At 40.5% G+C, this 15,909-nt stretch overlaps 1 protein-coding gene across 12 annotated transcripts in view; it reads left to right on the plus strand.

Annotated features, from left to right (window-relative positions):
• FMNL2 (formin like 2) overlaps positions 1–15,909 on the plus strand; it is a 259,314-nt gene that overhangs the window by 180,670 nt on the left and 62,735 nt on the right. For all 12 annotated transcript variants that reach the window (XM_073305475.1, XM_073305481.1, XM_073305484.1 and 9 more), the window contains 3 exons: positions 10,018–10,126; positions 12,084–12,160; positions 14,945–15,038. In XM_073305475.1, coding sequence (XP_073161576.1) covers positions 10,018–10,126; positions 12,084–12,160; positions 14,945–15,038 — 280 coding nt within the window. The remainder of the gene's footprint in view (positions 1–10,017; positions 10,127–12,083; positions 12,161–14,944; positions 15,039–15,909) is intronic.

Raw genomic sequence — 15,909 nt, forward strand, 5'->3', positions numbered from 1 at the left:
GTATTTAGTCACATAGCTGACCTTTGTGCCACACAGAGCTATGCATTGCTTTCAATTCCTGTCCAGCATAGATCTGACCCCTAGCTAGCATATAATGAATTCATATTACGTTTAGATAGCTTGAGTTCATTATTTGGGCAAACAGTGAATTTCCCACTTTGAGAATGGAAGGAAAAAGTGCATAAGTGTTCAGCACTGGCAGTTGCTGAACACAGTCACAAGTGTTTACTCAAGTAGGCTATAGAAAACCATGCAATCAGTGCTAAATGGTGGGTAGATGTAGTGAATTAACCCCTTAATATGTTACTGTATAGGGCCAGGTGACCTTTACAAATGGTATCTGATTATTAAAACAACCAGCAATGAAAAGCAGACCAGGAATAGAGACTGTTAGGGTGTTGACACATCAAAGCTCTCTTTGCTCTGGGGTTACAGACAGAAAGGAGTAAGCAAGATAGCTCCAGTTTTTAATGTATGAAACTTTCATTATGATAACTGAAACCACACAAAAGTTGCCTGATTTCATATTTGATAATAAACTTTAGGACTGATCTTGTCAAGTGCTGAGTGCCCCCAACTCCTGCTAAAAGTCACCTGTCTGAATTCAGGCCTTGAAACTCAGTATAGGTTAGCTAAATGTTACAACTTTTCAAGTGAACTTGGGTCCTGTTTCTATCAAACCTGCATCCAGTTTTGAGTGAACTGGAGCTATTTATGTTTTTGGGTTCCTTTTACCTCAAAACTCAAGTCTGTAAACTCAAGTGAATTGAAAGCAAATGAAAAGTTTACACAAGCCCCCGAGAACCAAAACTGCACAGCTGTAACCAAGGAGTAGAACTTTGCTTCGCTCTCAATAACTTATCAGTTGACACTCATTTCTCACTAAAGATGCCATTTCTTACTCTTCTAATAGCATAACGGATGCAGCCATGGAAATTTCTGAGACAACAAGGTAGGATGTGGTAACTCTCTAGCACAGTGAATTCTAAGAAGGCAATTCCTGATACAATTTGCCATGCCACAGAGCTGGCTTAGTGATTTTATTTCATACGTATTAATTGAAGAAAGACTTCGCTTGTATGTCTTTCCATTGGAACACATGTGGCAGCCCTACAACGAAAGCATGATTTTTTCCTTCCAAAGGCTTTTTCCTTTCCTAAAAAGCTGCATATGACAGTGGGAAGCTAATGGAATTTTCAAACAAAATTAATTGCAGACTTCATTCAAACTCTGTGTACTCTGGAGAGCTTCTATCCATGGCACCCATTTCCCTTTAACTAGAGATCTGATCCCTACTGGGACTGAAGGAAGAAGGTGGGCAAGACAGAATTAAGGCAGTTATAAGCCCAGACCCTCTGCTCTGAGCACACTATACAGAGGATAATGCAAAGAACTGACTACAAAAAATCAGTGAACTATTTTGCCTCTGTATGCAACAGCTGTACAGACAAGTGGAACCAAATGTGTAATATTTAAAAACTAATTCAGAGAATTGTAATACTTTCCTGAATTAGGTGTCCTGCACAATATTTTATATTTATGAATGGAAAATTTAACATTAGTTGGGATGAGAGCACCAGTGATGCCAACTTTTGCAATTTTATCACAAATTTTGTGTTATCTGGTGTTTTTCTTAAAGCTCTGGCTCCTGGAGTTGTGTTATTTTTCTGAGAACCTCATCTTTCACTTACAAAAAATTTTTGGTCTTCATGGTTGAGCAGAAAAATTTGAAAATGTGACTCCACTAAAGGCTCAAAAACCAGAAGTCAATAAAAACAGCTCAAAGTGTTCTTTTAAAAAACTCTCAACATTTTAAGCCAATCTCATGATTTTGGGGGGCCTGCTGCATGAGTTTTGAATGTTTGGGGTTGGCAATACTGGAGCACCTTTCCATGCTGTTACTTGCAGAGATATGAATTTCTTTAATTAGGTTAAAACTTGGTGTCTCAATCAGTGAAATAGAGTGAACCTGACAAGTGCACAAGGAGAAGCTGCTAGCCTGAAGTGGCTGAGAAAAATTGAATGACTTTGACCTAATAGGAGGAAGCAAGAGGTCTTGAGTAGTCAAGAACAAGTAGATGGTCTGAGGTGGGTTAAGAGAAAAAGTAATAGCTGAGTGTATGCAAACAGCCTAGAACACCAAGGAGAAAATACAGAGCTGGGGCAACCGAATATATGTCTGTTTCCCAGAGCAGCCTAAAAAGAAATGGCTAGCCTAGGGCAAAATGAGAAGAAGTTAGGCCTCCCACCCACCACATTGGATAAAAGTTAGTGATCAGCCCAAAGTGACTGTAAGAATTTGCTGCCCCTCATCAAGAAGCTAGGACTCTTTACTATATAAATATGGTATTGTGCACAAAAGTAAAATCAGGCCTCGTGGCCTATGACAAATGGAAACCTTTTGGTAATTAGTTTTGCCTTTATCTTCATTTAAACTTATAAATATTGAGGGTTACCGTTTAAATCCAGACAAAGTTGTTGGCTTGCGAACCATTTCGAGCCACATAAATATAGTGAGGCTTCATAAAAAGTTGCCTGTGGCCTTGTATTGATTTTGCATTGTCACAATAAAGGAAGGTGAGAAAATGCCTGGTGTGGATATTCTGGGTCATTTGACTATTGGGAGTAGCTGTGAAAAAAAACTAAACCAGTTTCCAGAATAACTAGGTTTTATTTCAGATTTAGAGAGACTAATTCTTATTAAAGAAATGAATGGGTGACATATTTCAACTCCATTTACTGAAATGATACTGAGGAGGAAAAATATTAGTAAATGAGGAATACTCAGAGCTTAGGAACACTGTACTTTGTGATTCTTTTGGTCTTTGAATTTTCAGTGGACAGTAGCAAGGCAGACTTCTGTCTATCAAAAATTAATAATTTACTTGAGTTATTGCAGTAAAGAAGCAGAATATGAGAAGGAAGACAGAGAGAGAAAGACTGACAGTACATGAAAAACACCTTTAGTCACATAAAATCACATTAAAAACTATTCAAGAATGTTAAAAAATTACAATATATACACAAAAATATATGAATAAAATAAAGCAAAACACATCTTAAGCAAACATTAAACAAGGATCAATAAAGCATCATCATCACCTGGTTCACTCAAAATATTGTTAATAACACCAAGTCAACCCAAAAGTGTCCAGATTACAAGTCAATCCGTAGCCAGGCCACAATCAGAGTGTGGAACAGCCCTAGCACATCACACCGCTCTGTCCCAGCCATTATGTTCTGGTGATATTTCAAAGGCTAGTGTTGCTTGACCCAGCAAGAAGTTAGCCAGGCAGGAAACAGGCTCAATGAGAGCACTGTATCTCACTGTGAGAATAAACAGGGACTTGGAGAGAACCAGTCCAAAACTGCTAAAAGCTGTTGCAAAAAAACAAAAAGAGAAATCCAACAGGGGCAATGTAGGAGAAAATGAAACACTGTGTCTGAAGCCAAACAGATGGGGCACTGCGCAGACACTTCAGGGGTAATGTGGTGCACAAAACAACTGGTTGCTACGATGCTGTGCAGGACCCTCCACTGCAAGTCACCGGAGCGCTTAGGAAGAGGAGGTTTGTGCAGCATCCTCCAAGCTGGGGACAGAGAATCCCCCAGGCTGCATCAGGACCATCAGAGAGGGTTGCATAATGCTGCCGCAGCTTGCCAGACATGCCACAGAACTGCCTCTTGGTTATGGTTATAAAAGGAACATTCACCGAACCCTTCCAAGACAACAATCTGCCTGTTGCACCAGGATCTCATCCACAGAAGGGAGACAACTAGTGAGGGGAACACAGGATACCTGCTGGAAGAACAGTCCCTGCAAAAACTTTTTGCAAACACTGAACAGCCTGCTGAGGGAACACACCTGGAATTCAGCCAGGACCTTGTCCAAAAAATGTACAGACCAGATTATGCTCTGAACAGCAAGAGCTCTCGGAGACTTCCAGATTGACCAACTAGGAACAACCATGTGGGACAGCTTGGTCAACCCACCCTGGGTAAAAGCTGTAATCAGGCTCCTGGAGAAAACTTCAGCGGGAAAATATGGGTTAAAAAACAGTGGCTCTTCCAAGAGCCATAAACTGGAAAATGCCTGGTCTGATTGCATGCTTTGCAAAAGTAGCTAGGTTTTTCAAAAGACCATTATAGAATGGAGACAAAGCGAGCCTCTGTGATCGAGATGGCAAGGGATGTCCAGGCTTGCTGAACAGACTGGAGGTGACGGGATGCCTCCCTGCTGACTAAATCAGTGAGCCTCTAGCCCCCTTCATCTTGGCAGGAACAGCAAACAGGGTGCAACCAGTGGTAACTATTTAAAAATGGTTAATATGCCTCTGAATCTGGCCAAAAGTCTCAGGTGGAGGGGGTCCAGACACACTAGCCAGTTCCAGAAGATTGAGGCCACAAGATTGTTGGCAGTCAAAACCTACCTCCAAAAAAGAGAGTCCAGGAAGGAGCCAGTGCCATTTCTGCAAATGCCCTTGCACCTTCTCCTCAGTCCCCACCCACTTCCTTAGCATATATTGTTCAGATCCAAAAAAGACCCTCAGCATCTTAATCCCAGAGGTGCCACTGCAATTGTTGAAATTCAAATCCTGTTATAATTCGGTATTAAAGCGGTAGTGGGAATCACAGGCAGGAAGAGGGAGAGACACACTGACAGAGACATAATGATGATCAGACAAGTGAGTGGGAAACATGGAAGACCAAACAAACATATTCACACTGGCCTTCATGTTATAAAAGTGATCCAGTCTAACCCCTGAGACCTGACTGGGAGTAGCCTTCAGCTAAGAGTAGTGCCTAACAATGGGCTGAGAGAACTTCCAAACATCTACTAGCCCAAAGGTCTGCTGGAGACAATACAGTTCCCTGGATGACTGAGGGTGTGGCTCCTCATGGTTCATGTCTAAAACGTAATCTACAGTGGAGCTGAAATTTCCTCCGAGGACAATAATAGTATCAGGGTCACAGCCAAGCAGCACGGGCAAGTGTCTGCAGAAAGGACACAATCTCACCTCAGGGTAGGGGCATACACAGTAAAAAGATTTTAAAAAATAGTGCCAATACGTGTCTCCACCTAGAGGAACCAGCTCTGCACAATCTCCTTCACAGAAAGGATCAGTGCCCCTGCATCATGTGGAAAAAGAGAACAGCTACCCTAGCAGTGACATTGGAGCCGTAGCTTGAGAATGCTTTCACTTCCTATTCCTTCAACCAGTTCCCCTGATTGTCAGGGTCTCAGGGTGCGCCTCTTGCAAAAGGACAACATCAGCCCGTTTTTGTCTGAGAAATTCAAAGAGTTGTGTTCTTTTATGACCATCCTGGCATCCGTTAATATTTAGAGCCAAAATTGAGCAGCGCCATGAAGACTAAAAGCAGAAAGTCAAGCAGCAGAGAGAAACAATAGAAATTGGAAGTACTTTGAACAAGATGGGCCATGGGGAGACCTATATATCTTGAACAATCCCCAAGCTTCTGCACCTTTCTCAGCAACTTTTTGATATGGAAATGTTTCCTACGATCAACTGAGGTCTCTCTCAAGACAAGGGCAGCTGAATGAGCAAAGCACTGTAAGACATGGAAATAGCCCTGGACCCTTTAGTGCTGTCCAAAAAGTCACAAATCTCCTTCACGCTGTACCCACCCTGGCTGAGACATCAGGAACCAGTAAGGAGTCAGAGAGATTATCGTCATCCTCTTCATCTCCCTCAGACTCCACCTGCTCAGACAAATGTTGAACCGCGACTATAACATTCTCATCATTCATGAAGGAAGGAGATTCAGTGGGAGCAGCTGGCATGTCTGTTTTCCCAAAAAGGGTAGGCAGTGCAGCCTCAGATGGGGACTCAGCATCATCATTGCAGCATGCAGGATTGGGGGCTTGAGGACTCACCATGCCAGGGAAAGACAGTACCCCACTGGGAGCTCCAGGCATGGAGCTACCTCCCAGTGCAATGCTATCCTTCTGAGGACACACAGCTCCATCCTCAGCCACTGTCAGCAGATCAGGATTCCTCCAAAGTCTTAGCCACTGTTAGAAAGGAGTCACGCCTAAATCCATCTTGTTGGTCTGTTCTTCACCCACATCTCTACAATCTCTCTCTGCTCCCTATGCCGGGAGGTACTCCTCAATCTCCAGGACTTGTTTCTGTCCAGGCGCAAGTGATGGGGTCACAGCAGAGGTTCCACTGTGGGGGCTGCTCCCTAGACAATGGCAGACCACCTATGGTGAGGAGGAGGTGATAGAATCTGGCAGTGCAGATGCAGGCTCTGTTTTCTGCTGGTCCCTTGATTCCCCCAGCCCCCTTCCCATTTTCGTGGGGTCCCACTTCCTTACCATGGACCCCAGAGCCAGCAGTCCCTTGGCAGGACCCCTTCAAATGAAATATTTCTCCACAAAGGAAATATTTCATACTTTCAGAGGTAGCAAACACTGTCTAATCTGCCGCATCCATGTGGTGCTTTTAAATCAGGTTCAAGGAGTGTTCAGGGTTATTTGGAATCACATAAACCTGGTGCCAGAATGACATAACATGCCTCACCTCTGGCTTCTTTCAGCCTAACAGCAGAAACTACCTTTCCATAACAGGATAGATCATACACTAGGGTCTGATTGTGAAGGAAATGGGGAAACTTTGGAAAAACAGGAGTAAACAAGTAAACAACACAGTGCAAGAGACAGCAGGCACATATGAAACCCCATGCTTAGGGGTCAAACTGATAAACCTATCTGAATTAGACCCCATGAAGAAAACACCCCCACTTCCCAGGAAAAGGAGGGGGAACCAGCTACACCCCTAAAATAAACAGCAAGTAACAAAAAAAGGACAGACTAATAGAAACGCAGCTAGTGTACACAGCACATGCCATGCACAGCCTCACTCTCAGAAACTGCCACAATCCCAAGAGAGAGAGAGAATTTAAGTTACAGGCTAAACAGATTACATATGACTTTCCTTGGGCTAGCCAGATGGTTATTGTTTTAAAAGGTACCAGTCATCATTAGACATCACAGAAATGTGTTTGTAATTCCATTCAGGCTGTGGTTAGAGAGAGATGGCTCTTAATTTTAAAAGTTGTGATTATGTATTGAAACTAGATTGACTGATACCAAAATCTGGATCGCTCTTTTTCACTTTTTTTTTTTAACATATAAACCAAAAACTGTCTATGGGATAAATTGTGAAAAGTGCAGTGCCAAATGTGAAGACGCCCGCCTGCGTTTGAGGAAGGCTTCTTTTTACAAATGATGGCAACTAGTAAAATGGCCATGTTTTATCTATGAATGTCTTTTTTCTCAAATGGAACCACTTGTGTAATTAATATAATTTTTTCAGGTATTTTAGTGGCATTAATGTTATTTAAATCACTATCGCTATCTCTTCATTGATTTTTAGACTCTATTCCTACATTTGGAGATCTGAGTTTGATAGTTTGAAGACAGCAAATGTAATAAATGTTGGGCTCAAACAGCCAGTTTACTGCAAAGACAGGCACGGAGAAAAAGAGAGATACACGAAAATGGGCTAAAATCTGGGAGCTCAACTCCAAACTTCTTGAAAGCCTTATTAAACTCATGCATGTGTAGGGACTGTAGAACCAGACCATGTAGAAACTTGCTTATGTGTGTTGTAACATCCTTTCACTCTCAGATTACACTAACTGGTCCAGATATATGAATTCAGCCATGCTAACAGCCAGCAGTGGGAGTGGTCTGCTGTGCGCACCCTGACCAAATGCTGAGATCAGAGGATGATTTTACTGCCACAAAGTTTGTGGTTGTAAATCTGCAGGAAGCAACACTCTACAACACTCTACTTTGCTACAACATGGATGGAGCAAACAATCCAGATTCCACAGGAGGTGGAATACATGGTGTGCACAGAAAACACTGCTCCTCCAGATTACTGTCACACTCCAGCTGCCAGATTAAGACACGAGAGTGAGTGCACCAAACTCAGTAAGTCTAAATGTCATATGGACTTAGATATTGATATGGCATCCACAGCTGATGTGCAGATATACACCATTGTATAACTAGCTGCCAGTACCTGAGGTCAACAGCTACTCCCACCCTCACAGTCTGCCAGCTGACATATAATTCCAACCCCAAGAGGCCGTCAATGCACATCTGACACAATCTGTATCTTGCAATACTGTGCTTCCCCTCCATGTCTTTAGAATGTATTTGTGTATGGTAACATAGGCTGCTACTTGCCTCACTGAAACTGAGTAGTCCTGCCATGTCTCTTGTGTGCTCCTCGAGATAGCTGAAGCCCCTAATTTAGCTTCTGGAAACTGCTTGAATTTTCACTCTCTTGGGCTTGATTTTGCTCTCACTTATGTTCGTGTAAATCAGTAGTATTACTGAGGTCAGTAGGATTACAGTGGTGTCTAAGGCCTTCTTTATGGATCTATTTTAACATTGGTTCAGCATGTGCTATAGGATTTTTCCAAAACCACACCTCCTTTCTACCAGACAACACCCACTTATCCCATAGCACCTTGCATGCAGAGTCCAGGTGCATGGCTGCATGAGAGAGCACACAGTGTTGCAAAATGTCTTCCATTCCTTTTGCACAGTTTTCCTGGCAATCCATGGGGCAAACAGACCCTCTGAATTTGAGGGACACAATTTAGCTGATACCAGACATTAATCTGCAGTGCCTATCTAGATTATCATGCTGTTGGTAGTTCATTTCAAAAGATTATCATGGCCATAATTACAATTTTCTCACTATATATTCAATTTCTAAATTCGCTAAGAGTGTAAGAATGTAACTGTATCGTTCTTGTACATTGATCTCTTATTTTCTTATGCATGGCTTTTCAGTTTTGCTTTTGTCTACAACCTGGTATCTCATGAAGAAATGAAATTTGTGTTTCAGTAATGGTCCATGGAAATGGCAGATTTAAAGAGTTCCCTTTTTATTTGTTCCATGGACTCACCTAATAGGATTTAAGTTAGTTTACAAGGGTCAGAGTCTAATAAAAATAACACATGCTTCTGTTTTGGGGCAGGCTCTAGAAAGCTGGTTTTCCCCCCAAATACTTTTAGAGGACTTTCAGAAACTTCATCTTCTTCAGCATGAAAGCCAGACATTTTTAAATAGAATCTGGTCTCTAATTACTCTATTATTCAAGTAACACAGCAGTGAAAATTATAGCTATAAGGTCAAATTCTGATTGTTACGTATGTTTGGACTCAGAGACATCCATATAATTCCTCACATGTTATAAAGAGAAGATTTTAGACCTGTGTAGAACGTGTGGAACAAATCTGAAACTTTTCCTTTTATGGACAACTATTTCTGTCTTGTTATATTTCCATCAAAGATGCAGCTACCTGTCTTTAGGTGAGTGACATTATTGGCAATGGCAGTGGTTGCATTGTGTGGAAAAGAAGGGACTGGCAGTTTACAGGCTTTGTGCTGACTACTGGTTTTGCCAGGCCTGAAGTTAGCACAGTGGTGATTAACAGATCACTATGACAGTGACTAATGCTGGAGTGCCAAGATCCAGAGAGGTGCCAAAATATCCAAGAACAAAGAATAGCTGCTGAACTAATGCCTTCATTGTTTCACTTACTGCTTCAGATAGGGCTACTTTCTTACTGACACCTCAACAAATGCAGAAAGGATACTTAATGAAACCGGGAATATTGGAGCGCAAAGAGTGCTCAGCTAGCAGCCTGATCTTTCCTCCTCTGAAGTGTGCTTCCCTTCCTGAGGAGCCCCACTGAGGCCTTAGGGATTGGGATTACCCTTGTGCAAACCTAGCACAATGTGGCATAAATAGAATGCGACATGAGGCTTAAAGTGTAAAGAAGATGCTTCTTTTTTTTGTTCTTGTGTCTTGTGTTTGCTGTCTAGTTGGATATCGGATGCTTGTATATCCAGTAGACTAGGGAATTTGCATATTTTCATAAATGCTGGAGGCCTACAGCTGCTTCCATACTTTTACTATCTACAGAAGTTGTCCTGTGACTGATAAAAGTTCCTCATTTATTTGCAGGTATAATACCTTGCCGAGTAGAAGAACACTAAAAAATTCAAGATTAGTGAGTAAAAAAGACGATGTTCATGTCTGCATCATGTGTTTACGTGCCATAATGAATTACCAGGTACTTGCATTCCAATGATTTTTGACAAAATAACTTTTTTACTTTCTGGAGGTGGAAGAAGAAGCTAGGCATATTTTTAAAAATAAAGCAGATGTGAAAGCTTAATTTCTTACTATACAGTATATTTGCTATATTTATATTCAGTCCATTATAGGCCAAATTCTGTTCTCACTTACATGGAGGCAGTTTTCATTAACTCAGTGGAAGCTGCACTCCTGTAACTGAGATCAGCCCAATATATAGACTTGATATGTGTGAAGATTAATGGGAATTATACAGAACAGTTAGAATGTTATGCAAATGGCAGATATCAGATTTCTCTCTATGTGCATACTGCAAAGCAATAATAATAAAACTGCAAGGGAAAGAGTAAACTAGATCAAAATGAATCTTTATTTCAGAATTTCTCTGTATTGTCACTGTGAAGTTGTGGTCATACAGCACATTCTTGTGGTTTCAGACACTCCGGATTTTCTCTGTAACAATTGCTGTTAACTGTTCCATATTTCCAAAAAAAGCTTCTCAAAAACATTATCTTTTTTTTGCCTTGTACAACCTCTGAAGTATTATTTCTAACCATTTATTTATTTAGGAAGTATTAACAAGTTTACAAACCCTTGCCATGAACATATCAGAAACAACACAGTTGTTACAACAGTGAGCTGTTGTTTACAAGAGACATATAGGAATATAGTAATAAGATCTCTGTTTAACAGGGTGTTTCCATATTACAGAGTGAGCATCATTACAAAACCTGTGACATGTCATTTCTGCTTGCACATATTTAACCGACAGGCATGTCTATCAAAAGTTAATATTAAAAAAAAATGGACAGAGGTGCGGGGTTTTTTTGCAGGTGAATGTACTTTGAGTATTGAATAAATGACAGCTAAATATCTAAGTATCTATTTGTCCTCTATTTTGCTGCACACATAATTGGTGCATTCATTTTTCCATCACCACAAGCTTCAGTGTTTTTTAACCAACCCTCTACAGTTGGACTATTTTTCTTTTTTCAATGAGAGACTGTCAGTAGTCTAGCTGCTACTAGTAGGTGAGAGAGAAATTCTGCATTTCCTTGTGTGTGACCACTTCCACCAGGAAGCCCCAGGAGGATTACCAAAGGATCCTTTGGTAATAAATATCCAACAGTTTGTGTTATCTGGTTACGGATTGCGTACCAAAACTTTCTAATGACTGGACATGTCTGAGAAGTATTTCCGGCACCAGCGTATAGGGTAAATTCTGCTTCTGGTTATACCATAGCCAGAGGAATTTGCTGAAGTATTGAAAATCAGTGGCTTTACCCCAGGTTTACACCCATGAAATTGAGAGTGGAATTTAAACCTATGGGCCAGATCCTCAGCTGGTGTAAAGCAGCATAGCTCCACACATCTCTAATGAAAAAAAGCATGGATAATGATCTATTGCTATAATAATTAATGTTTTTCTTAATTCAGTTATGGTTTTCTGCATATTTAAAACACATAAACAGTAATTGTCTTACAAATATTATAAACCGTTATATAGAAATATAGATATGTGTGTGTTAGAACACATATACTATTCTGTATTGGATTAGAAGCTCTTTTTTGAAAGGTAAATGACACGATTGATCAAAAGGTCCAAAATTGGGGGAGGGGGCAGGGGGAAAATAGAAAAAAGAAAAGGATGAGGGGCTGGCAATGGGCATTCCAGAAGATTATTAGTCTGTGTCTGTCAGATGCCTCACAGCCAAACCAAAAGTACTTTCCATACTGCTGGTGGAAGAACAGTTGGTATGTACAATATTAAATGTAAATGTGCTGACTGATACTGTAAACTTGACAAAGTTTTGTTTGGCATACAAAGCTATGAAGCGTTGCCAGAATTGGTCATAGATATGTAATTTACTGGAATTTTTGAAAGAATAATTGCAGTCTCAAAACTGAAACAGTGTTTCCCCTTCCCATTTCAGTATGGATTCAATATGGTCATGTCCCATCCACATGCTGTTAATGAAATTGCACTAAGCCTGAACAACAAGAATCCCAGGTAAGATGTCAGGAATTGAGAACCTGGGTAAGTAAAGAATATACTGCATTTGATGGCTTTTACAGATGCGTTTCAAACTTGCCTATGAACAAGTTTTTTGCACCAGAATAACTAAATCAATTTAGATGCAATGGTGCAACCTCTAATGTAGATAAACAAACTAGTTAAAATTACACTGAAACCAGGTTTCAGAGTAACAGCCGTGTTAGTCTGTATCCGCAAAAAGAAAAGGAGTACTTGTGGCACCTCAGAGACTAACAAATTTATTTGAGCATAAACTTTTGTGAGCTACAGCTCACTTCATTGGATGCATTCAGATTGCATCCGATGAAGTGAGCTGGAGGTCACAAAAGCTTATGCTCAAATAAATTTGTTAGTCTCTAAGGTGCCACAAGTCCTCCGTTTCTTTTTGCTGAAACCATGTTTACTTAAGCCTGTAATTACTAGTAATATACCGCATGGGTCTGTAATTAGGCGTTTGGACAGGTGTGACTACATTGATTTTAAATTGATTTAGATATTATAGGGAAAGGGGTGAAATCCTGGCCCTGTTGAACTCAATGGGAGATTTGCTATTGAATTCAATGGATCCAGGATTTCACCCAAGGTTTATAATACAGACAAACCCTTAGACACCCAACTGTTTTAGAACCCAGCACGGGTTTTGTAAGAGAGCTAGCGAGAACAATGTTATTGCTTATTAAAGTAGAAGTTCCTTGGCTTGTGAGCTCTTCAGAACAGGGACTGTCTTTTATTCTATGTTTGTACAGTGCCTGTACAAAGTGGCTTCATTCGTACTTGGGTTCCTCGCTGCATGCTTACTCCTCTCTCACTCCCCACACACTCTTGCTCTGCTGGGAGTTGCCAAGCTAAAGTTTGGATCCCCAGAATTTCCAGATCTCAGGACCCTGAGAAATTATTGAATGTTGGTTGAAGCCAAATATGAGAAACAGTCTTTTGTATACAGTGAAAGATAAAACTACAGAAAGCGAGGAAAACTGAGACCATATCACTACAGTCTTTCTGCAGTGCTTCCTCTTTAGAATGTAGACATCTGAAATTATGTTGTTCTGGTCGAAGTTGGTGCATGACTTTCTGTAGTCAGACGTGTGGAAAGGTGTGAAAACGATATTGCCAAGTTTCACAATATTATAAGTCACAGGATATTTAGTGGGGTTTTTTAAAGTTCCATCTCTAGTAATCAGGTGATTATTTAAGAATCTCAGCTTTCATTTTTTAATAAAGCTAAGAACCCCAAAGAATCATAAAGCAGAAGGCAAATGTGAAGAAACCAAAATGTATTATGGTTTAAAATCTTATGATTTTTAAGCCACTCTCATGATTTTGGGAGCCTGGCTTGTGAGCTGAATGGGTGAGGGTTGCTGTTCTGTGGAAAGAGGGAAGCAGCAGCTCTGTGCTTTGTCCTCCGTATAACCAAGCACCATAACCATACACACTGTACCACTGGAGATCCACAGACATTAGTGGGCTAATTGGAGGGTGGACTCAGGGAGTAGACATAATTTCAGCATGTTCCTCTTGTGCCCAAATGGATGCGACCAAAGCAACATTAATTGTCCCTCCTGCCTGCCAGCCCAGATGGAAATGGTGTAGGATGCACATACCAATGGCAGACTTTGCAGCTATGGGAGAGATGGCTGCTGCAATCAGTCTGGAGGAGTTCAGGATCCTCATGATCCCTCTGCACACCAGATGGGTCCTGGGAATCTGTGGGTTAGTGGGCCTTGCCCCTTCCTATCTATAATCAGTATGAATCCCTCTACTTGAAGGGGAGGACGTGAATGATATTCCATTATAAGAACTCTTTGAACCTACTAGCAGAGTTTTGATCCTCCTGTGGGTTTTTGTGGGGCAGGGAAAAAACTGGCAATTAGAATCTGATTTAAAAATATAAAAATCCATTCAGGATTGTCGGGAAAGTGAACATTTTATCTGTGTCCAGCTCTTACTGTAACAGTTTAAAAGCTAAATGGCATCTCCATCTAAGGCCCTGATTCAAGAAAGCACCTAAGCATGTGATTAATTCCTTATATGTCTTTGTGATTTTACTGCCTGTCAGTAGTTCTTCCGGACAAGGCCATACGAGTGCCCTTGCCTTAGCTGTGCAATGCAAGGAGTATGATATGTTACAGGCACTTGGAGTTTGTTGCATGCTTTTCTATCAGCAATATTTTAGATTAATTATTTTTCTTTTTACGGATGAAAGGGAATGATCTTCGTGTGAGCTTGGCCGCCATCCAGCTTGCTCAGAATTTCCCACTAAGGAGGGAAAAACATGATAAAACATCGCATAATTCAGTGACGATAGGCACCTCTTGTTATATTGTAGTATAAATAAAATAATTGTCATGGAGGATTTTTCACAATTATATCTAGGAAAACCGTAGATTTGAATCAAAAGCACATTCCTTTAATGTTGAACTTTTAGGGGAAATATGCCACATTATGGTAAAAATAGCTGACCAATAATAGCTGTTCATGATGTGTATGAATTTTGTAAAGTGATCCCCCTTTAAGTATATATATATAAAACCACTCACCTGAATTATGGAGTGCCAAGTACTCTGGATCTGAAGATGCTCAGAATGTTGCAGGAGGTTCTCAGCACCTTGCAGAATCAGGCTTTCAAAGCGACTTAAAGGGTAAAAAGATACTGAGGGCAAATAATTGTATTGAGTCATCACATCCATCTTGCAAATGAGGTAGAAGCTGAATCATTACTTTATTGTCATTAATTCTTGTGTTTTCTTTCTTTTTTAACAGAACAAAAGCCCTTGTCTTAGAACTGTTAGCAGCCGTTTGTCTTGTCAGAGGAGGGCATGAAATTATTTTATCTGCGTTCGATAACTTTAAGGAGGTATGTTATTCTGCTTCATCAGAGCCTGATGTGCATACATATAGTTTTGCTATGGTCTGCTGGAGCTTCATGGTTTATCTTAATTTCCTGAGGTATGGAGAGTGGCTGATGTTCCACAAACTACTTAGAGATCAGTGACATAAACAGAGGGTTAGGGCCTGATTCTGATCTGACACCAGTTCTACTCCATTCAGCTCCAGTAGTGTTAATCGTCGTTCAGGCTGAAATTAGTGAGAACAGAATCAGGTGATGCTTTGATGAAGTGATAAGTCTCATAAGAGCTTCTGTTTCCCACATTTCACACCTAAATTTAAAGTGTTTGTTTTTATTATATGACTCTTAAGATACAAGTAGAGATGAACCCATGTGGCAGATTTTGGGTGCAGATTTGAATGTCTCCCGAGTTGCAGGAAGGAAATGGATTCAGATTCAAATTTTGAACCCATCTCTAAATATAACCAGACTTTCCATTCTTCTGCTTGTGGAACTCCCTTGAAGTCCATGGGAGTGTAAATCAATATCAGGATTGTCGTCATTTCAGAAGAATCTGACTGTTCAAAATGAAAGCTAAAAATTCTCAAAAACTCTTAACATAATGTTACCTCCTGTACGTTCATCTGTTTACACTCAGTTTTCCTTGGGCTGTCCTTACCACTTTCATATTGGCTATCAAATATGACATAGCAAGATAGGAGACTGAGGCCTCCTATTTCATTCATTTTAATTAGATGTGACAAAATATAGTATTGGATTCACTATTGCTAAATTCAATTTTTAAAATAGCATAGAAATTCAAATCAAAATGATATGAGCTGGGATATAAAACACAAATTTTCAGGTTGATTTGCAGAACTGAAATAGCTGGCATGCA

This window comes from Lepidochelys kempii, chromosome 11, assembly GCF_965140265.1.
Source record: "Lepidochelys kempii isolate rLepKem1 chromosome 11, rLepKem1.hap2, whole genome shotgun sequence".
NCBI lineage: Eukaryota > Metazoa > Chordata > Testudines > Cheloniidae > Lepidochelys > Lepidochelys kempii.